A 21,799-nucleotide genomic window follows, 5' to 3' on the forward strand; every position below is an offset into this window, starting at 1 on the left:
CTCGGCTCGGCTCGGGGCAGGCACTGCGCTTGCGCAGTCTGGCTCTGGCCTTTTTTTTGCCTTTCGCTGAACGTTTCACTTAGATCATTTGATCGATTTCCCATTGCGATGTGAAGGGAGAATTCACAAGCCCCCCCGCCCCCCCCCCACACACACCCTTTCCCTTGCTCTGGCTACGTGAGGCTTAAGGACTAGGGGGCTCGGTCGTCCTCGGAAGGAAGGCGTCACGGCCGCGGGGCCGGTCGGCGCAGGGAGCACGAGCGCCCCCGCGCGAAGGAACCTGCCCCTCGCCGTCCTCCCGGGTCTCGCTCAGGCTGCACGATGCCCGCCTGCCCCACGTCCAAACCATCTGCACCGCGTGCAAACCGAGCCCCCGTCTGCCATCCGGTCCGCGCCAAGCCACCGTCTAACACCCTGTCCAAGCCGTCCAGGCCTTCAGACCTTCACTCGCGCTGTTCTCACTGCCCAGGCCTTCCGATTTAAGAGCCACTTCAAGAGTTTAGACGGGGCGATTTTCAGCTCAAGACAATGATTGAGGCTGATTGGGTCTAGAAGGACATAAACTGTCTTCGGATACATGAACTTTGGGTCAAAGGATAGGAGAGCTACTCGGTTCTGGTGAATCCTGACCAGGGCAGCATACAAGGTGTGAATCAGAGCTGTGGCTACCCACCTGCCTTCCCCTGCTCACTTCTAGCCAGAAAGATGGAGACCTAGACCCGGCTATTTCCAGGAGTCGTCAATGACAAACCCTTCCTCCTGCCCTAGAGGTATCACCCCCATCCATTACTCCCCCACCAGGGGACACATTTCCAAATTAACGGCACACTAGCAAAAACTGAAAAGTCACTATTTAGTGTTGATGCAAAATGGAAAAACAAGGAATCTCCTACAATGATGACAGAGGTGTTAATTAGTACATTCTGGGGGCCATTTGGCACTGTATTTTGATGACTTAGCAATCTATAGATTTATCCTATAGAAATACTAGCCTGAGTATATAAAGTAATATGGACCAAAATGTTTAGTAAAGCACATAATAAAATTGGTAAACTAATTCTTTCAGAACATTTTAAATCATAATCTTAGCCACACAACAGAAAATAATTCAGCCAGAATTTTAAAATAAGATAGCTACTTAGGTATTGACATAAAAAGATGTTCACGAAATATGAAGTGAAAAAAAGCACCTAACAGAGCAGAGTCTGTGAATATACATTTACCTGTTGCACATTCTGGGAGCAAACACTAAACTACTGACTGTGGTTACCTCTGGAGAATGGCACATGGTTTTGTTTTTACCACATACACATTATTTTGATTCTGATCCATCCATTCATTTACTCAAGTGTATTTACTGAATGTTAAGTATGTCCTAAGAACTGTTCTGAAATATAGTAATAATCCCAACATAGTTTTAAAAAAATCTCTTGAAGCTTATATTCAAGTGGGGGAAAACATGCAAATATAAATGAGACAGGAAAACCATATGATTTGTTAATATATAGGAGAGAGAAAACACAGCAGAAGAGTCAGGAATGCCCCAGTATCTGCAATTTTAGAGAAGCCTAAGACAGTTCAATAAAGAAATGAAGAGCCTGGGGGAGGGCCTAGATGAAGAGCATTAAGGTATATCAAGCAGCAAGTGCAAAGGCCCTGAGGTTTGACCTGTTCTAGAAGCAAGGAAATTGCCTGGAGCACAGTGAGCATGGGGCAATTGTGAACTTAGGACTCTGAGTGTGATGGTTAGCTGTCTGAGTAGAGGACTACTGTGATCGTAGATCTGTACATGATCGTAGATCTGTACATGATCACTCTGGATCCTGTGTGGAAAATCAATGGAAGAAAGTCGAGAGAGCATGGGCAGAGGCCGGGAGCTCAGGAGAAACTTCAGTGACCCAGGCCAGAGGAAGATGATGGTGTTTTGCACCAGGATGGTAGAAGTAGAGGTGGTACAACATAGCTAGAACCCGACTCATTTTGAAGACTTGCTGTCCAACTTTATGTGAAGCGTGGGAGCAAAACAAATGTCAAAAGTTATTACCATTTTTTATTTAGCAACATGAATCCACCCAACTGTTTACCCACTGAAACAGGTCAGTTTGAGAAAATAGATTTGGGGTAGGGGAATCCTGAGTTGTATTTTGGACCTGCTAAGTTGGGAGTTGTCTGGAAGAGTCCACAGAGACAGGTGCACAGAGGTGTCTGCAGTTCCAGGAAGGAAGATGAAATGAGTAAGTATGTATGTGAGAGATCAGCATGTAGATGGCCTTTAAAACCACGAGTGAGTGAGAGCACCAAGTCAATGGGTGTAGGTAGAACAGAGGTCCCTGAAAGATAAAATAGGGTCAGTGAAGTAGTTTATAAAGGAGAATCCAGACAGGAGAAGAATGAGGCGAGTGCTGTGTCCTGACAACCAGGGAAATAGTTTCACCCGAGAAGGGAACCAACCATTTCAGGTGAGAGCTGAGAATGAACCATGTAATTTAGTGTGGCCATTCTCGACCTTTACAAGAGCAATTCCAGTGGAAAAGTGGCACAAACACCTGATTGCAGCAGGGTTGGAAAAGAGGAGAGGAAAAATTGGAAATAATATAGGTTAACTGTTTCAAGGACTTTGCTGGAAAGGAACATAAAGCAGTTGAAGGAGTTAATGGGTTCAAGATTTTTATGGAAGAAATGACCTCACAATGCTGACCATGAGGGAGGGAGAGGACTGCAGAGCAGTGCCTTGAGTAGGTGCCTACCGCCATCTATTGAGCCTGTGCCCGGTGGGCCTGGGGGCAGGTTCCACACTGCAGTCTGCATGCATGCTGGAGGGGATGGGCTCAGCCTGCACAGCCTGGTGAGCATATGGGCACAGGTGCAGCTGAGAGGGTAAATGTGATGGTGTGAACTTGTAAAGACTTGTTCTGATTGCTTGTCTTCTCAGTGAAATACTAATTAAAAAGTCATCAGCCAAAAGTGAGAGAGGAGGCATTCTGCAGAAAGAGAAGTATGAAATGATCCCTTAAGGAATATGTATTACTTTTTGAAACCAAGATGTAATTAACATGCAATGAATTGCACAAATTTAAAATGTACAATTTGTTAAGCTTTAACATATGTGTACATGCCAAACCAGAAGCACAGGAGATAAGGAACACATCATCCCATGTCTTTATGCCCCTTTGAAATCCCTCCAAGTCCCTCCCCACTGATCTGTAGCTCTGCTTTCACTTGGCATTGAGACCTGTCCATGGTGTATCAAGTTAACTGCTCTTTTTACTGCTGAGCTGTATCTCATTGCATGGATGATCATTTATCTATTTACCTGCTGATGGGCGTGTGGATTGTTTCTAGCCTTGAGCTACTACAAATAAAGCTACTAGGAATGCTCATGAATGAGTCATCACATGGACTTACTTACTGCTTGGTCATTGACTAGAGTGCTAAGTACTTAATGTTTTTCAGAACTGCCCAACTATTTCCCAAAGTAGTTAACACCACCACTTTACCTTCCTTCCAGGAGAGCGTGAGTTCCAGTTCCTCATATCCTCACCAACACATGGTATAGTACTTTTAACTTTAGTCATTCTAACAGATACATGGTGGTAACCAGTGGTTTTTGTTTTGTTTTTTTTTTTGGTAACCAGTGGTTTTAATTTGTATTTTCTAATGGCTAGTTATGTTGAACAGCTAGCTTCTCATATGCCTATTTGCCATCTGTATATCCTCTTTAGTCGTGTCTAAATATTGTTTTTAAAAAAGATTTATTTAAAAGCGAGATAGGGAGAGCGCGTGTTCAAGAGAGCAAAAGCGGGGGAGAGGGATAAGCAGACTCCCCGATGAGCAGGGAGCCTGATGAGAGGCTTGATTCCAGGACCCTGGGATGGATGGTGACCTGAGCGAAAGCAGACGCTTAACCAACTGAGTCATGCAGGTGCCACTATTTTGCCCATTTTTAAAATGGGCAAATGTATCTTAAATTACTGAGTTTTGAGACTTATCTATTCTGAATGCATGTCTATTATCAGAAATGCTCTGCAAATAATTCCTGCCGTTCTGTGGCTTTTTTTGTTGTTGTTCTCTAAACAATATAGATCAAAGAGCAGACATTTTCAAGTTTGGTCACATCCAGTTTATCAAGTTTTTCTTCTATGGATTGTGTTTTTGTGTTGTCTAATCTAAATCTTTGCTTCCCAAGACATTTTCCCCTTTGTTTTCTTCTACAAGTTATATAGTTTTAGGTTTCATGTTTAGGAATATAATCCATTTTAGGACACCTGGGTGGCTCAGAGGTTGAAGGTCTGCTCAGGCCATGCATGATCCAGGGATCCAGGATTGAGTCCCGCACTAGGCTCCCTGCAAGGAGCCTGCTTCTTCCTCTGCCTATGTCACTGCCTCTCTGTTTCTCATGAATATATAGTGTGGGTTTTTTTTTTTAAAGAATATAATCCATTTTGTTAATTTTTGCTTATGTTGAGATATGGACCAATTTTAATTTTGCATTTGGATGTCCAATTTCCAGCACCACTGTTTGACTTTCATACCTTTGTCAAAATCAACTGTCCATATACATGTGGGTCTATTTCTGGACTCTATTCTGCTCCATTAGTTCAATGGATTTGTACAACCAGAAGAGATTGATACAACTGAGCAAAAAACAAAGGAGTTACTTTTGAAAGGGGTTCCTGGCATGAAGCTTCTTGGTCTAGAAGAGTTACTGAACAAGCACTGAGAAGCAGAAAGACATGGTACTGTTACATATGTAGAGTTTACAAATTTCAAGATAAGACCTTGTAAAGTGTGTAGAGTGGTGTGAAGGGGACCTCCTGCACTCAGGCTCCTGGCTATCACTGAGTGAAGTACACTGCAGGGGGCTTGGGGTGTGTGGACAGGGTGTGGTGGAGGGGTCTGTCCATACAGCACAGTTAAGGAGTGCCTGGGGGGGACCCTTCTCTGTATTCCTCAGGGCATACTATTCAAACCTGGACTACAGCCTTTGCTCATTTTTCTGGCCTTTTCCACTTGAACCGGGCTCCTTGAAGGCAGACATCATACCCTGACTCACTACAGTGAGAGGAGAGGACGCTAAACCAAAACACGGTGGGAGAAGGGGAGAGGGTTACCCTCTCAGACCCTCAATCCACTTGTGATGTCAGTTTTATATTTGCAACAGAAGTGGTTGTACACTGTGGGGGGTGAGGGGGAACCGTTGGCTACTTTCTAAGATCTACCATGCAAGGTCCTTTGCTGTGAAACTTCAACTTCACAGATAATAGATGCCCTGTGGTTCAAATGGCATTCTGCCTACCACCAACTGCATTTAAAATGAGTAAGAGAGTACTTTAGAAGAAATCCTAAAGTTTTAAACTTAGAAACAAAAGGACCCATTCACATTGAGCACTGAGGAAGAAAAAAAGCTTCATCCACTTCTGTCCTTTGTCTCTGAAATTTACAAATACATAGAATGGACTTGGGTTTTACTGCATTCCAAGCATCCACTTAAACAGAAAACCTGTGAGGCTTTGGCACGTGGATCTCGTAGAGACAGGTGCGGGAGTGGGTGGCATCTCGTGTGCAGAGCAGGAAGAGGGCCTTCGGCATTCCCAGTGACGATGGTCTGTTAGGACGGTGAGGAGACAAATGGGACAGGATGTGTTCTCTGCAACCAGACTTTAAAATTTATACTTAGAATAGAATAGACAAACTATAATTACATGTACCTTCTTATGTAACTTACATAAAAAACTACCTAGATTTTTCTGCCTATGCAATTACCCTATGCACGTTTCTGTAATTCTGAAGCAATCTTGCAACAAAGCAAAAACACCAATAAAAAATAAATTTATTATAAAAATAAAAAAATAAAAACAAACAAATCAAAAAAACTAGGCTACAACTAACATTTACTTTATTCATTTTTGTTCTCTTGACTCAGAAGGCAACAAACAACCACATAAAAAAGGGAGCATTGTAGAATCTTTTGGCAGAAAATTGGCCTGGTTATCTAAGGTGTTTGCTTGAATAGAAAAATTGATGTTCCAAATAACCAAATAGTTCTGTTTACTGCTACAACATGCATCCCTAGGCCTCACAGTCATGACACTTCCATTTACGGGACTACTTGACTCTCACGACAAAACAAGGCACTCCTACAAAGTAGATGGGAATGAAGACAGATACACACTGTCTTAACTTTATGTTATTTTCACGCCAAACATATTGCTGGAGATTATCTGACTGAAACCCTTACTCATGATGGCTGCTTTTAAATATAACCCAGGGCAGTAGGAGGGTGAGAAGGAAATGTCTGCCCAAGGGTCAAATTAATAAGGAGATACAGACAGCCCAACTGAGGGAGTTAAGTCAATCTCCACACTGAGGTTTTTAATAACACTTTGGTGGTAAGACATTTTACTTTTGTCTTTTCTTGACAGTGACTGAGTAGGTAACATTCTAAAGGAATCTTTTCAACAATCATTTAATTTTACAATGTATAGAACTGATCACAGTAAGAAGCTTAAAATACTCAATCCTGAAAGTGAGAATAAGTAACTAACTTGTTAAAAAAAAGTGCCTGTGTTCTTAGACTGGCACTACATTCTCGTGTGTGTGCACACGCATGCATGTGTATGCATGTGTGGTGTGTAAACACAATACAATGGAAAAATGCCCAGTGCTTGTTTTAAAAAGTCATGAATTCAACCTAAATTCAAGTTATACTTTAATAATAGCATTTGCCAATACAGAAATGACATCTCTAAGACCAAATCATTTAAGAAAAAGTTATTCTCTATTACTTGAATAACGGAAAGAAAAAACACAAGACAAGAATCCACAGTAAATAACAGCTATATTAGATGTTGAAATAAAAATTACTTTTTGTTTACATCTGGAATCGAGATGTCCAATTTCAACTGTTTCTACAGCAAACTAACAGGAAAAAAAAAATCACCTAAAAACATGGAACTTTTTTAAGGCGAGCTATACATGAATTTCACATTGGCATTTTCTTCAGTTTTCACCTCAACTATCAGTACTTAATAGTTTTAAAAATCAAACATAATTTGCTAATAATGAACAACTGCACACTTCATACTATGACCATTTGATAACTGGTCATATGAAACTAACTCCCAAATGTTGATTTGTCTTCAACTTATAAACAGTTAAAAATAAAGCAAAATGTCTTCTTTCCTAATTAACTTCCTTGAAGACTGTTTTAGCCCAATGTAAAATGAAGCAAAACTATGCTAGTAGATATATACAAAAAAAAAAAAAAAAAATCTATAGGAAGAAGGGCAGTAATATAGCACTTTCTGAGCTAGAGGTTTCAAATGTTTATAAGACTATTGGTTAATAATAAAATCCTGATGCTACCCATGTAAAGATTATGCCAGCAAATGCTTTCCTTATGGAAGTATTCATCTGATCGAAAACAGGATAAAGCACAACCGAAAACCAAGAGGAAATCCTTAAGTACAAGATAAAGTTATCTGCCAGTGAAATGGAGGGCAACTTTTTGGCCATTCATACACATTCATGTATGTGTTTGGGTTTGTTTTTTTTGTTTGTTTTTTACAAAATATCTGGTAAGATTCATTTAAAATTCTGCAGAATAGCAATTTTTAATCTTTTATGGTATCTGCCTAGATCTCTTCCTGGTAAAACAGATAAATGTGTTCCAATGACTTTATATCAAGATCTACAAATTCTCTGAAAAATTAAAAAAGAAACCTAAATTAATATCATCAAGTTATATGCCCAATTGGTAATATTTTTTTCTCCCAAAGAGAACAATTTATATAGACAGACCTTGACCATGACAGGTGGCATTACATTTTAAGACGCTCCTAATTTCTTAAAGTAGGACTAAAATTCTAAGTAAAGGTAGGGCTAGCAAAGACCTTACTTCAAATACAAGAGAAAGGACTGCTACAAAGTGCCAAAAAGTGTAACACTGAACCCTATTGTCAAGCTTTTTTTTTCGATACTGATGTTTTAAAAATATTTTTTTTAAAGTAAAGTAATGACTACTTTGGGAAAAACTGTTGAAATACAAAACCAGAAAATGTTTGTTTTGGTAGCTTATGTTTGGCTGACTTTAATATTTTAAAAAATCTTCAGATTAGAGCCTACAGATTTTAATACTATATGGAAACTCTTTAAGAGTTCCTGAAGACCTATGCTGTCCATTTTCTCTGGGAACTCTAGGTTATCATTCAAAAGCAAACACCACACTTACAATATACCATTACCATTAAATACTTGGATCGTGTGCCCAACTGTTGTATTCCTCTAAACTTCTTACTTGAAGCTTTGGTTATAAGGGGAAACCAGATTTATAAGTGTTCTTAGATTTTACAGCACATTTCCAATGAAATACATTCTTCACTCCTATGTTAAAAGGCCAGCTCAAGTCAGCTTCCTTTTTCGACAAGTAAAATCAAGCTGGTTTTATTTGTAGTTCTATCCTGTAAACAAAAAGCTCTGGAAACTTTGGGATTCACTCATGGAAAACTAGGAAAAATGTACTCCCCCCTAATTGTCACCCAATGGTGCGCTAACCAGCAGGACTAGCTGTTCTAACCAGTCTTCTCTAATGCTGCTGGGTCTAAGACCACAAGCCATATCTACATTTAAGAAACATCTCAGTGTGTTCTAATTCCAGTATGATGCATTGTTGGTGATGATATTTTATAAGACTTGTGATCCTGCATGACTTTTGGCCACTGCTGCCAAAAAGGAAACGACAGCTGTGTATGGAAAGGGGGGGCTGAAGGGAACTAATGAGAATGTACTTGTGGACTTTTATTCTCTAAATATAGACATGCCCCTAACAAGCACAAAAACCCAACCCCTAATGCTGATCACTAGGAATATTAAATTATCAAAATTAAAAATAATTTCCTCACCTAGCACAAGATACTATACAATATTATAAACACAGACACATGAAAAAAAATCAGGCAGTAGAAAATGTACAACAGCTTTGGTGTTATACAAAATAACTTCCAAAAACGATTGACAGTGAAGCACAGAGTTCATGTTCTCTTACCACAGACACTCCACTGCTGATTTCTACTTGCTTCCTTTTAGGTTCTTGGTAAGGTCTGAACAGCCAAGAAAGACAGAATGTACAGTTTACTTAATAAGAACTCCTAGGAACACCATGATACTGTGCTCCAAAAGACGTAATTAAAAAGTCTTGCCTCTGCACTATGGCTCTGTGGCACGTTTCCTGTCAAGATCACAGCAGGTCCAAAATAAAGTGACAACTAGATTTAATAAATTAATATACATTTTGCTTAAAGATGTACAATGCACATTCTGTTTAATCCAAGGTTTTAGGGTATCCAGGAACTTCTATTTACACATGTACAAATCTCAGACAGCTATGATGTCAGAAGATGCAGGAAGGGCAGCAGAGCCGTGTTGCACTGCTGCTCTCTGAATGCTGAGAACACAAGTCAAATACAGTTAACTTAAAAACAATGCTGAGAGATCACTGGGAAAAATCTCCAAAGAGAGAAGTCCACAAAAAAGGACACGTAAAGGCAAGGGGAAGGTCAAGGTAGTTGAGACAACCACTTTATTCTTGGGACGACTGTGGAGGTGGCGGAGATGTGCCTTGTTTGCCAGATTTCCGTTCATAATTCACGAGGCGTTGGCCCACAAGGTATCTAGGTTATAAAAACAGGGTGGTTACTCTCTTATATGACCTTACATGTTTAAATATTCTTCCTAAGAGCAGCCAGTGATAGTTTTTAAATTCAAATCAGATCACTCCGCTTACATCCCTTCGATGGTTAGAAAGGTAGAAAGGACTCTAGAACGAACACCTGCAAAAGGCACACAAGCAGGCACCTCACAGTGAGGTGCAGGCCAGTGGGAAAACATGAGAACAGCAAACGTCAGAAGTCTCAGATGCTGGGCAATGGAGCACATGGTGCTCTGGGTTCTCACAAACTCATATGCTTGGGAGTGGAGGTAAAAAGGCACAATAAATAATATTATATTATAATATAAAATATATATAATATAAATAAATAAAATTCAGGGAATTTATCAGTTACAGAGATTTTATAAAACAGCTCAGGGGACAGATATGCAGAAACAGACTAGAAATATGATCTTCAGAAAGCTAGGTATGGAGGCAAGAGGACTGGAAAGGCTCTAGTTCTAGACAAAGGAAGAAATCAAAGGGCAAAGTTTTCAGTGAGGTCAAAGGGGAGATGGCAGAGAAGTGAGCATATGTAAGGGACAGAAGGCAGGAGGTTGTGGCCCAAGAACAGCATTACCTGTTCCTAACTTACACACTCTGATGACAGGAAGGAAAGAGCAAAGGGTGCAGGGCTGCAGAACTAGAGACAGAAATGACCCCGGCTGGAATGACAAGACACCACATCCCCAGGACGACAGCAACAACTGTGAAGCAGCGGCAGTGGCCTCACTAAACGTGGGGAATGGCCTGCACGCCAACCCTCAGAGGACATGGGTGACAAAGCTGGCGATGGCAATGAGCTCCAGGCAGCTGGGGTAAAAGGTGCCTGTTTGGAGTGAGCACTGAAGACCCAGGAGTGCCCTGTAAGTCCTCAGAAACCTGGGCAAGCAAGGGAGAGTGAAGCCAGCATGTGACAGGATACCTGGGAGTTGGGTCTCTAAGACCCAGTATCAGTATACTCACCAACAGAGTTCATGTCCCCTGATCATTCTAAGAAACAGAAAGCATACAAAAGCCACAGCAACAAAGGCCTGGCATGCGCTACTCAGGATAGCGACTTTCACTCCACAATTACTCTTTCTACCTTGACTTTCACCTGCCACTTTCTACCAACAAATATATGACTAATGAGATACTTTGGCAGGTGATGCCGAGTAGCTTAACATGTCATTTTTAAAAACATTTCACTGATCCTACTGCTTCTTCATCCATGATCCCACTGTTTAATATTTTCTTTCTGTCTTGCCAGTTCTTTTCCTGAAGTTAACTACTCCTTTCCACACTGTTCCCCAACCAACCAGTAGTTCTTTAAACTGTGAGGATTTGATAAATGTCTTAAACAGTAACAACTGGATAGACTCATAATGCATATAACTCTACCTGACACACATGTCATCATAAAACATACCAAGTCATGCCAAGAATGGGGTTAGCATTATGGCAATGAAACAGCAATAAAAAAACAGAGAGAAATGGTGTTAATTAACTTGCCCAGGACCGAATGGTAATTCAATGGCAGAAAAAGGAGACCTTTCCCTAATGCCCTAGCATCTCTCCTGCCCCCAGCCAGCACCCCCCACACCACACGCACCCCATGCTCAGCACCTGCCCCTGATCAAACCCTGCTGGAGGATGGGGACACAACAGTACCCCAGATGCGGCCTTCAGGGAGCCTGAACTTCAACAGTTTTCTCCAAGAAGGAACAAATGGGGAGAGAGAAAAGAATACACTGGGCTACAGGAAAAGAGCAGAAAATAATGAATAATAAAGGCTGAGAAGTGGGTGGGAAAGGACACCGGGCACACAAGAGGGCAGTAGACAAGAGCTGAAGAAGAAAGCAGCAGAGCATCAGACCTAGCCAAGCCTTATTTGCTTTCTACCCGCAGAACTTACTCATCAGCCTAAACAAGTAACGTGAGGCAAACTGACTGATCTTAATCAGTGAAAGCTGAAACCCCCCGACCCTGTTCTTTCATGTCACACAGAACTTTATACTCTGACCACCTAACTGTACTCATATTTTACTGCTGGCAAATGCTGTGGAGAAGCCTTGAACACCCTCAATTTCATTCTTAAAAATATTACTCTAAAGTATCCTCAGAGTAAATAAGGTGACCATATAATCTGTTGTCTAAACCAGGGCACTCACAAATAAACAGGGGTGCTATTAACAATGGCACGAGACAGCATGTATACACTGGGACTGTCCCAACAAGCCAGGGTGGAGTTATCAACTCCTTTTCCCTGCTGGACACCACTAGAGCAGAAGAGGATTCAGCTTTCTGTCAAGGACGTGGAAGGTCAGGTGGCGGTTTTCCCTGGAAGCTATTTCCCTTGGCTGCTGTAGGTCTCCCACTGAGATTGGGTTCCAGAGAGTCCTCCAAACAGAGGCCCTACATTCCTGCTGCAGGGGCCTCACAGCCTCCCTCAGCACTGATCAGAGTGACCCAGTGGCCCGTGGAGGCAGGCAGGGTTGAGGCAGGCTAAGTCCTCATGCAAGCTTCTTATTTTTATCCAAAGCTACTTAATATATTGTCAAACCAAAACATCTGGAAACAGACTAAAAACTATTTGGAAAAGGTGTTAAAAAGTCTTCCTCCCCTTACTAGTTTCTCCCAGTCTTTTCATCGCATAAATGACAATTCCATATTTTCAGTTGCTTGGCTCAACTGAGTCCTTGATAATGCTCTCTTTTATATCCTACACCCAACCTGTTAGCAAATCCTGTTAATTCTATCTCACAATATATCCAGAATCTGAGCAGCTTTCCCAACTATGATTTATCACAAAAATTAAGAAATGAGATATCTTAATGAAAGTCTAGACTTACTTGTCATTTTTAATGTGTTCATAAAGGCGCTTAAACTGGCGGACCTGGAAGGACAAGATCCCCATCAATACCACAACCATCAGTAAAAATGGATAAATTCGCCGGTGGACCAAGTTCTGCATTTCTGCAGTAACACCTGCAAAACCAAAAAAGGAAAACGCTAAGTGTATATGGAAGGACAGTGAAATGAAAATATGTTCTGTCCCTAGGAGGAAGGGACTGGTGGTGCTTAATTAAAATGGAAACTCTTTAATGGAGCGAGGCTCACAGTGAGGCCAGCACACAGAAGTCACAGCTTGAGGAGCCTCGGGAACCACATCGAGGAGCAGACTGTGCTTTAAAGGTCACTCATGAACCAACAAGAGAGGATGTTCACTCAAGAGGAACAATGAGACTCATTCAAAAGAAAGGTCATTGTGGCTACAGAGGGGAAAGTGAATCGGTGGTGGTGGCTTCAAATTAGGTCACTGAGGTTAAGGTGAGAGCCATGGAAAAAGGTGCCCGATTAATGGGTTCCGGAGGCTGGGTCAGCACTCTCCATTTGAGCATGGAAGGCAGAGAGCCTCAAGTGACACAGATGACCTACCAAGTTTCTAATTCATGAAGCTTACTGGATAAGACTAGTCACCGAGAGAGAACTCAGAAAATGATTTGGGGGGGAAAACTTTGTGCTCGTCATTCTGAACATATGCCGGGTTTAAGGTCCTGTAGGGACTCTTCAGCACACAATAAGATAACATCTAGTTGTTGAAGTATCACTAAATATCATTCCCTCTTTGCTTTTACCTTTTATGGTAGAGAACATTTTGAAAATTAAATATAACAACATTTTTCTGTGGTTTTACGAATATGGGATAATAGCATTTCTAGTCAGGAGAAGACAACCTGAAGAAAAATTTGTTCCTATTTCGCGGACAGTTGTAAACATTAATACTTTCTCACCTGCCTAGAGAAAAAAACTATACCAGAGAGCTTCAGGACTCTCCAAATCTCGCCCTAAGTTGCCAAGTCTGAGAAAAATATCCTTCTGAAATCACTGTTTTAGCTAGATTTATATTTACAAATTAATCATTTGGAGCCAGACAGCCTATGATACTGGAAGTGACAAGAGTATAGTGACATTAATAAAGGTGCTCTTTCGAGCTCCCCAGCCAGCATTACCCACCTAGTAAAGGAACAACGCCAGACGCTATGACGTAAGGTACACACAGGGAAAGCAAGAGCACAGAGATTACTGGCGCTGCCAGCTTCCGAATGATATAGTGAAGGTCAATGTTCCGGATGCCATTTGCATAAACCTGAAAGATGAGGGAGAAAATCAGAACGAGAAAATAGGACAAATTCCTCCAATTAACGGAGCACTCTCTACTGAATTCAAGCCCAAGGGTGTTGAATCTATCGGTTATTTTTCCTGAAGTCAAGACAAATTCTGAATACAAACATAAGTATGGTGTCCACAAGTTTTTATAGGGAATGCATTTACTTCCTTAAACTTTATAGTTAACTATGCTAAGGGATGAAATAAGACACCAATCTAAATCAAAACTACACTAGCCTTGCACTGTACAATACCAGATACATCTAATAATGTTAGATGAATACCACATAAACTGAGGCAACTGCACACACAAGATTGTGGAAGAGTGATCTGTGATATTACTCAAGACTGTGTTCATGTTATATAAATACAAGAAAACTATCAATAGGAAATTTTTGACAAATCAAATATTTTATACAAAATTTTAATATGAAAGAATTCTACAGTGAATTTTTTTACTTCAACAATTTTTTTAAAAGATTTTATTTACTCATTCATAAGAGACACAGAGAGAAAGGCAGAGACATAGGTAGAGGGAAAGCAGGCTCCCCATGGGGAGCCCGATGTGGGACCAATCCCAGGACCCCGGGATCATGACCTGAGCCAAAGGCAGACACTCAATGTCTGGGCCACCCAGGTTCTCCTACTTCAAGAATTTCTACAATATTTTCATTATCTTATCCAGAAAGTTCTAATAAATAGCACACTTCAGAGCAAAGTACAAATCGAAGTGGGGAAAACTGGGAATAATGGAACGTAAAGATGGTGTGCAGAGAGGGACAAAACAGAAGAGCATTGTTCTTGTTTTCTCCCTGGCACTTCAACCTCTCCTGGCCACAGAGTACTCTGCAACTCAACCCAATCTCTCAGGAATGGGCCAGAGCATTTAGAAGTGTATGACAACAGGCTTAACCCTCCAAAAGCATGCTTCCAATCCCAAAGAAACCTAGTAATCCAAATGCACTTGAATCAGTGCAACAAGGCACACAATCTCAATCCTTTTACTCAAATTTACACATATGCATGAGAAAAGAATGCATCTGAGAGCAAAATATTACAAAAAGCAACAATGTTTCACAGCCTTCAACTGGGATTAAACCTTTACTCTCCTTTGCAAAGGCCAGAATCTCACCTGTAGACTCCAAAGTGGAGAGATGCATGCAAACACAAAGCAGCTCCTTGGTTCGCCCTAGTTCCACAAATCTCTGGGTTCAGGAATTTTTTTGGTACTTTACTGTGCATACTGGGCTGAGAACTACTGTCTCTTTCCTATACATCAAAAGGAGGTGTACCTTTACTGCAATAGAACTGTAATGCCTAATTTATTTGATGCTGACCTAAGGATAAGAGGGCTGTCCAAAAGAACATTTTCTAGACAATTAAAATGTAAAGAAGTATGTACCAAAATCTGTTATGTTAGTTATTAGATAGAAATCTTCCTAAAGTGAATTATCATACTTCCTAGTCTTATTATCAGAGTATACAAGCACTACTTTTTTCAAGGTTATCACAATGATCAAGTTATCTGACAGTTCCACGGTAAGAGGCTTAGGTGCTATGTAGCTAGAATATTCCCAAACAGCTCTGCTTTTGTTTTCATTAAGATATGTGATTTTTTAAATTTTTTTTTTTTATTTTTTAAGACTCTGAGAATACATATATTTTTATATTTCTATTTTAATTCCAGTAAGTTAATAACACACAGTGTTATATTAGTTTAAGGTATACAGCTTTTTAATCTATTTTTTATTTTTTTAAAAGATTTATTTATTTAAGAGAGTGCATATATATATGAGCGAGAAGGGCAGAAGGAGACGGTGAGAGAATCTCAAGCTCTCATAACCCTGAGATCATGACTTGAGCCAAACAAAGGAGTCGGATGCTCAATCGATTAAACCACCCAGGGATCCCTGCCCTTTTTATTGTCTTGAACAGTAACCTCTTTTCTCTGCTTCAGATTTAGAAAATTAAATACTAAATCTAAATCAGAACTCTGGCCTTGAAAAAAAACACGTGCTAAATTTTTGCCTTTACTTTAGACAGGGTTTTAGGTACTTTAAGCCACTGGCTAAACTTCAGATAAGGGAAGTCTTAAGAGTGGTTGATGAAAATTCATGGTGATAAAACAGAAAACTTTTTCTTAAAAAAAAAATTATATATTCTTATTAAAGAAAGCGTAAAAAACTGAGAAAGGTAGAAAAATTAAACTTAAGCACCCAGGTGCCAAGCACAACCTCTACTACCCCAGTCTCTCCTGAAAGTTGATTCTGCTCACCTGCTCAATCACTGTTTTCAACCACCACTGAGGACCCATCAGTGTTATAGCTGCAATGATTTTGGCATGCAGGACTCCAAGTGCCCAGTCCTAGGAAAATAAAAACCATTTTAAGATTTATTTATTTATTTATTTATTAGAGAACAAGGCAAGGGGCGGGGTGGGGGGAGGAGTAGACTCCCCACTGAGCAAGGAGCCTGACATGACGTGGAGCTCAATCCCAGGGTCCTGAGATCATGACCTGAATTGAAATCAAGCTGGACGCTTAACTGACTAAGCCACCCTAGTGCCCTGGGAAATAAAAGCCATTTAACAATTTTTGTTTTCAGCAATAAACCCAGCATACAGGATACACAGTTTTCTTGCATATTTCATTTCAAAACAGAAGTTCTACCAGATTAGTAACAATTTTACAGAAGACTAACATACACTAGAAAATCCAGGGAAACTGCCTCCCCCCCCACAAGCCAAGAGCTCAATTTCAATACTTCTAACAAAAATCATTCTAGTATCTTTTAGAAACCTATGTTGCTTTTCCAAGAGAATTAGAAAACATGTCAACATTAATGGAGATCTCAATAGCAAATAAAAGTACCATGATTTTATTTCATCAAACTATCTCAAGCTGCTGTGTTGGTTTTAGCTGAGCTAATTATGTCAAAATAAGCCGGGGGAGCCATGTTTGACCTAAAGAAGCCATCCCAAAGGCTGAGAGCTTCTAGCTCTAGTACTGATGAACTATTATTAGACCCTCCATGGCCACACCAGGCAGCCAGAGTGATCACCATTTCCACCCACTACATGATGTCTTAAAGCACAAATCAGACCACAGAAGGAAAATTCCCTGCTTATAACTGAAAGTCCTCAGCACAGCATACAAAGTCCTTCATAGTTTGATCCCTGGGGTTTTTTTTAATGTATTTTTTTTTAAAGTAACACATAACGTTTTGATCTATTTTTTTAAAAGATTTATTTATTCATGAGACACACACACACACAGAGGCAGAGACACAGGCAGAGGGAGAAGTAGGCTCCATGCAGGGAGCCTGATGTGGGACTCAATCTCAGGACTCCAGGATCACTCACTGGGCAGAAGGCAGGCACTAAACCACTGAGCCACCCAGGCATCCCCGTTTTGATCTATTCTAATATAAAACCAAAACCTAAACACAAAACAAAAAAGAAAACAAAAACAAAAAAACAACACAAAACAAAACAAAACCTTTTGTAGAGAAGGCTGGAATCCTCTGTGACTACCAGCCTAAATGCTGACCCCTCCCCAGCAACGACCGCTGCTAACACTGGTATGGACCCTCTACATTTTTCCCCTATATGTTTACCTATATCTACACATACACATCCCATAGAAAAGATGCAGTATCATTTTTTTAAAAAAGATTTTACTTATTTGACAGAGTGAGAGAGAACATAAATGGGGGCGGGGGACAGAGGAAGAAGCAGGCTCCCCTTTGTGCAGGGAGCCCAATGTGGGGCTCCATTCCAGGATTATGACCTGAGCCAAAGGGAGATACTTGTTCAACTGAGCCACCCAGATGCCCTGTATTATAATTTTTATATGGATCTTGCTCATACTGCTTTTCCTCTTCATTGCCCACCATCTTGAGGTTAAGGTTCTCATTTATTGATTTGGTTGGTCAGTACTGTGAGCATCTTCTTCAAATAGGGTCAAAGGATGATGCATGCTCTGAATTCTTGCACATCCTAAACATGGCTCTTCACACTGACACATGAACGGCTGAGTGACGTTTTGCCCGCCTTTTCTGTCAATGGTCGAAAGATGCTCTTCTGCTATATGACTTTGTGGTATTACTGAAAAAAGTCCATTACTTGTATGATTTTCTTTTTTGAAGTTTATGACATCTCTTTACCTTTAGAATTCAGAAATCTTACCAAGATATGCCCACATATGTGTTTTTCTTATCAATCTCATTTCATCAACGTCCACTTTACCAACTCTGATGAGCCCTTTTAACCTGCAGAATCAGGACTACTTTCAATCCAGTTAACTTTCCTATTTCATTCCATGCTGCCTCATTTCTGCACTCTAGAGCTCTTATTAGGGGACGTTAAGTCCCCTGGATGTATTTTCCAAGTCACTTACCTTTCCCTTTAACTTCCTACTTGTTCAATTTAGCTCTGTGCTTTGCAGTGGTCTTCCAGGGGCCCAAACTGAACTTCAATGGTGACTACTCACATCTTCATCTACTGAACATCTGAGGCCCATGCTATATACCAACACAGTTTCACTTTGTTTTATTGCCATTGTATGTGCACACACACATATTCCCCTTGATCTCCGTTTTTATGCTTCTATTTGGATGCTCACAGTTCAATGACAGTTCCAGGTCACAGGGCATGTGTTCTGATTGCTCTGACCTTTCTTTCTGTGGTTGCTGTGCACCCCCTTAATAAAGCATTTGTTTAATAGTGAAAGGGAATAGAAGGAAAGGGAGAAGAAGTGGGTAGGAAATATCAGAAAGGGAGACAGAACATAAAGACTCCTAACTCTGGGAAACGAACTAGGGGTGGTGGAAGGGAGGAGAGCAGGGGGTGGGGGTGAATGGGTGACGGGCACTGAGGGGGGCACTTGACGGATGAGCAATGGGTGTTATTCTGTATGTTGGCAAATTGAACACCAATAAAAAATAAATTTTTCATTAAAAAAACAAAAACAAAAAAATAAATAAAGTATTTGTTATTTTTCTCTGCAGGTTTGATGAGGTTCAGGTCAGACTAAGTATAAACTGAGAGGCTGCCAAAGGATCTTTTACCCTTTAGATCTTTGGGATAGCAAGCTACCAGTCAGTCCCCTATCAAGGACATGGTGAAAGCCTCCCTGCTGCTTCTGTACTATCCCGGGTTCCCGGGCAGGGAAGATTTGACCAAATTTAGCTTTCTTTTGGTCTTTGGGAGTCTAGAAGGCCCTCAAGTAAGGTTCATATTCACTTGAGAAGGTCCACAGATCGCTAAGGTTCAAGCTCTTTCAAGATCCATGGATATCTGGTCCTTCCCCTATGGGGTAGGACACATAACACTAGTTTCTCTGCTAGAATTCCAATAGACTTCCATAAACCTATAGCTGCTTGACACAGGGAAGACAAGTAGCTTAGAGTCAGGAATGGAGACAAAGCAAACTGTTCTTTCAAATGTTAAGAGTTTTATCCAGAATTTTAAGGATACCATGCTGCACGCATCCATCTATAGCTTATATTTTTCTTCTACTTAAAATCATGTCTGAGAGCTATCTGTAGCAAAACATATACACATTTCTTTAGTCAATCTCTGTTGATGAACATTTGGGTTGCTTATAATTTTGACATTATAAAAATGATACAGGAGAAACAGCGCTGATTGTGCTTCCTGCACACATGTAAATGTTTCTTTGCAGCACATTCAGAAAAGTGAAACTGCTAGGTCATAATATATAAATACTCTTAAAACTCAGCAGTTCCAGTTATTCTGTAAAATTACAACTGTCAAGATCACCAAAGACACACGGGTAACTGTGCAAGCTGCATTTACTACTCACTGTAGGGAGGACGACAATGCAGTATGGGGAACTTGTGGTGCTCAGTAAGAATGTTAGAAAAGCTTATTATAGTATTTTGGTTTCTGTGAGGTGACTGAGACAACTTAAGGAAGCACAGCTTTGCTCTATGTCACATCCTTTAGAAAGCAAAGGTAATCTGTATTAGGTATCTCACTAAATCTTATCCAAATGCAGGGACTACCGTTGATAAATGAAGCAGCAGCCAATGACGTCAGCTGGGAATGGGGATTGTTTTCTCATTTTCCTGGTTTGAACAACATTCCTGTTTTGCCTATGTTCAGATGGGATTATGAACGACTGGTTTTTATCTTGCTCCATCATGGTCCCAGAGTGGTCCTGTGTGATGCTGATGATGCCAGGCCAGCTCCAGAGGTCAGGGCCTACTTGCTCTTCTTCAATGCTGAATACTATATGACATCAGGAGGCAAAGAGTACCTAGTTATGATGCATTTGCAGTGATCATGGTGGTAAGTCAGCGTCTATCTGACCCTTCCCATAGTAAAGTTGTGTGTTTTCCTTTGGGATATCAAGTAATCAATCCAGAATATGACACTTTGCCGCCATTTAAATAACTACTTCTACATTGTAGTGATGTTGAAATATGCCTGCAAAACCTTCTTCCATCAAGTGGTTGGGGTCTATAGCCCCTTCCCTTGAATCTGGGCCAACCTTTGTGCCTGGCTTGTATCCAATAGAATGTAGTGAAAAGCAATACCATGGGAATTCTGAGATGAGGTCATAAAAGGTGATGGAGATCCTACCTTGTTTGTTAGGACATTCATTTCTCTTAAATGCATATAAGAAGCTCAACTACCTACCTCGAGGCTACCAAGCTGTGAGGAAGCCGGGTTATATCCAGGAGCTGCAGCTGACAGCCCAGTTGGGGTGATCCACGTCAACCCTCACTTAAGAGTGATGAGGCTCCTAAAGGATTCCTGCCATAGCTCTCAAATCACATTCAGTTACTGCGCTTACCCAGCTAAGGCCCAGAAGACAAGTCGATATGCCCTGTCTTAATTTCAAACCCACACACTCTCTGGACAAAATAAATGGTTGTTTTGAGATATATAATTGTAATGTAACTTGCTACACAGCAACAGTAACTCAGTAACTCAGTAACTGAATAGACAAATTTCACCTGATGGGTTCAGGATCCACGGACAATCCTTGCTGGAATCAGTTATTTTGCTAACTACTGCAAAATAGTGACTTTCTTATTCTGCTAATTCCTCTACCTTTGTTAGCTGGCATTATTCTGTAAAAAATAGCTTTCCTTCAATCCCTGATACTATCTGACTATACAGTGATAGAGTTTTTACACAAACACATCACATGTGCTTAATTATCTCCCTCTATTTCTCACTTTCCTCTCCGAGTCTGCTCCAGAGCACACTGGATTAGAGGCAGTTCCATACATATGTTCTGTCTCACTGTGTGGTCCACCCCCTTGCTCCTTCCTAGAATATCACTTTCCTTTTTTACCGACTCCTCTGTACTCTACTGGTTGTTCTAGACATGGTCTCCTAGAGAAAACGAAATCCTAACTCCCAAAGCCAGGATAAATACCTCTCCCATATGATGCCACAGCAACCTTTGCTTGCCCCAATCACAGAGCAGCTTACCTGTTACCTGTCTGCCTTGCCCACCAGCCTGTAAGGTGCACAAGAAGTTCCTGCATTGGCCTCATTTCCATCTGAATTATACAATACAGGGTTTTAGCACACATTAAAGCACTAATGTAAATATCTGCTCTAAATGAAGTTTGTGGAGGCTCTTCATCTGCAAAGTAGAGGAAGGGAAATACATCCCATACAATTTTCATTTCCAGTAATTCCACTGTCATATGCAAGAGTAAACAGAAATAAGGCTGAAAAGCCTCTGAATGACTGAAGTCAACTAGGCGCCTAGCTCTTTCCCCTAGGATCTCTTAAGAACTTCAAATCTATGATATTAATTGCAGGCTCTAAATGCTAAGAGAAAAGTAGTAATTTTTCTTCCGTACTAACTTTAAGATCTTTGCTATGACCTATGTAGGTTTCTTCAAAATGCTCTTTTTAATAAATCTGTGATTTTGTAGGAAAACAAGCTGTAATTA

At 40.6% G+C, this 21,799-nt stretch overlaps 1 protein-coding gene and 1 long non-coding RNA gene across 7 annotated transcripts in view; one reads left to right on the forward strand and one right to left on the reverse strand.

Moving 5' to 3' along the window:
- The first annotated feature begins 283 nt into the window (after nucleotides 1–283).
- On the forward strand, nucleotides 284–6,919 carry LOC140621911 (uncharacterized). Its single transcript, XR_012021641.1, has 3 exons — nucleotides 284–2,096; nucleotides 3,509–3,550; nucleotides 4,511–6,919. It is a non-coding gene; the product is annotated as an uncharacterized lncRNA (long non-coding RNA).
- Nucleotides 6,693–21,799, reverse strand: part of MARCHF6 (membrane associated ring-CH-type finger 6) — an 82,130-nt gene continuing 67,023 nt past the window's right edge. For all 6 annotated transcript variants that reach the window (XM_072807332.1, XM_072807331.1, XM_072807333.1 and 3 more), the window contains exons 23-26: nucleotides 16,134–16,223; nucleotides 13,706–13,838; nucleotides 12,541–12,676; nucleotides 6,693–9,668 (exon numbers count right to left, since the gene is read on the reverse strand). In XM_072807332.1, coding sequence (XP_072663433.1) covers nucleotides 9,578–9,668; nucleotides 12,541–12,676; nucleotides 13,706–13,838; nucleotides 16,134–16,223 — 450 coding nt within the window. In that variant the 3' untranslated portion in view covers nucleotides 6,693–9,577. The remainder of the gene's footprint in view (nucleotides 9,669–12,540; nucleotides 12,677–13,705; nucleotides 13,839–16,133; nucleotides 16,224–21,799) is intronic.

The sequence above is a fragment of the Canis lupus genome, chromosome 31 (assembly GCF_048164855.1).
Source record: "Canis lupus baileyi chromosome 31, mCanLup2.hap1, whole genome shotgun sequence".
NCBI lineage: Eukaryota > Metazoa > Chordata > Mammalia > Carnivora > Canidae > Canis > Canis lupus.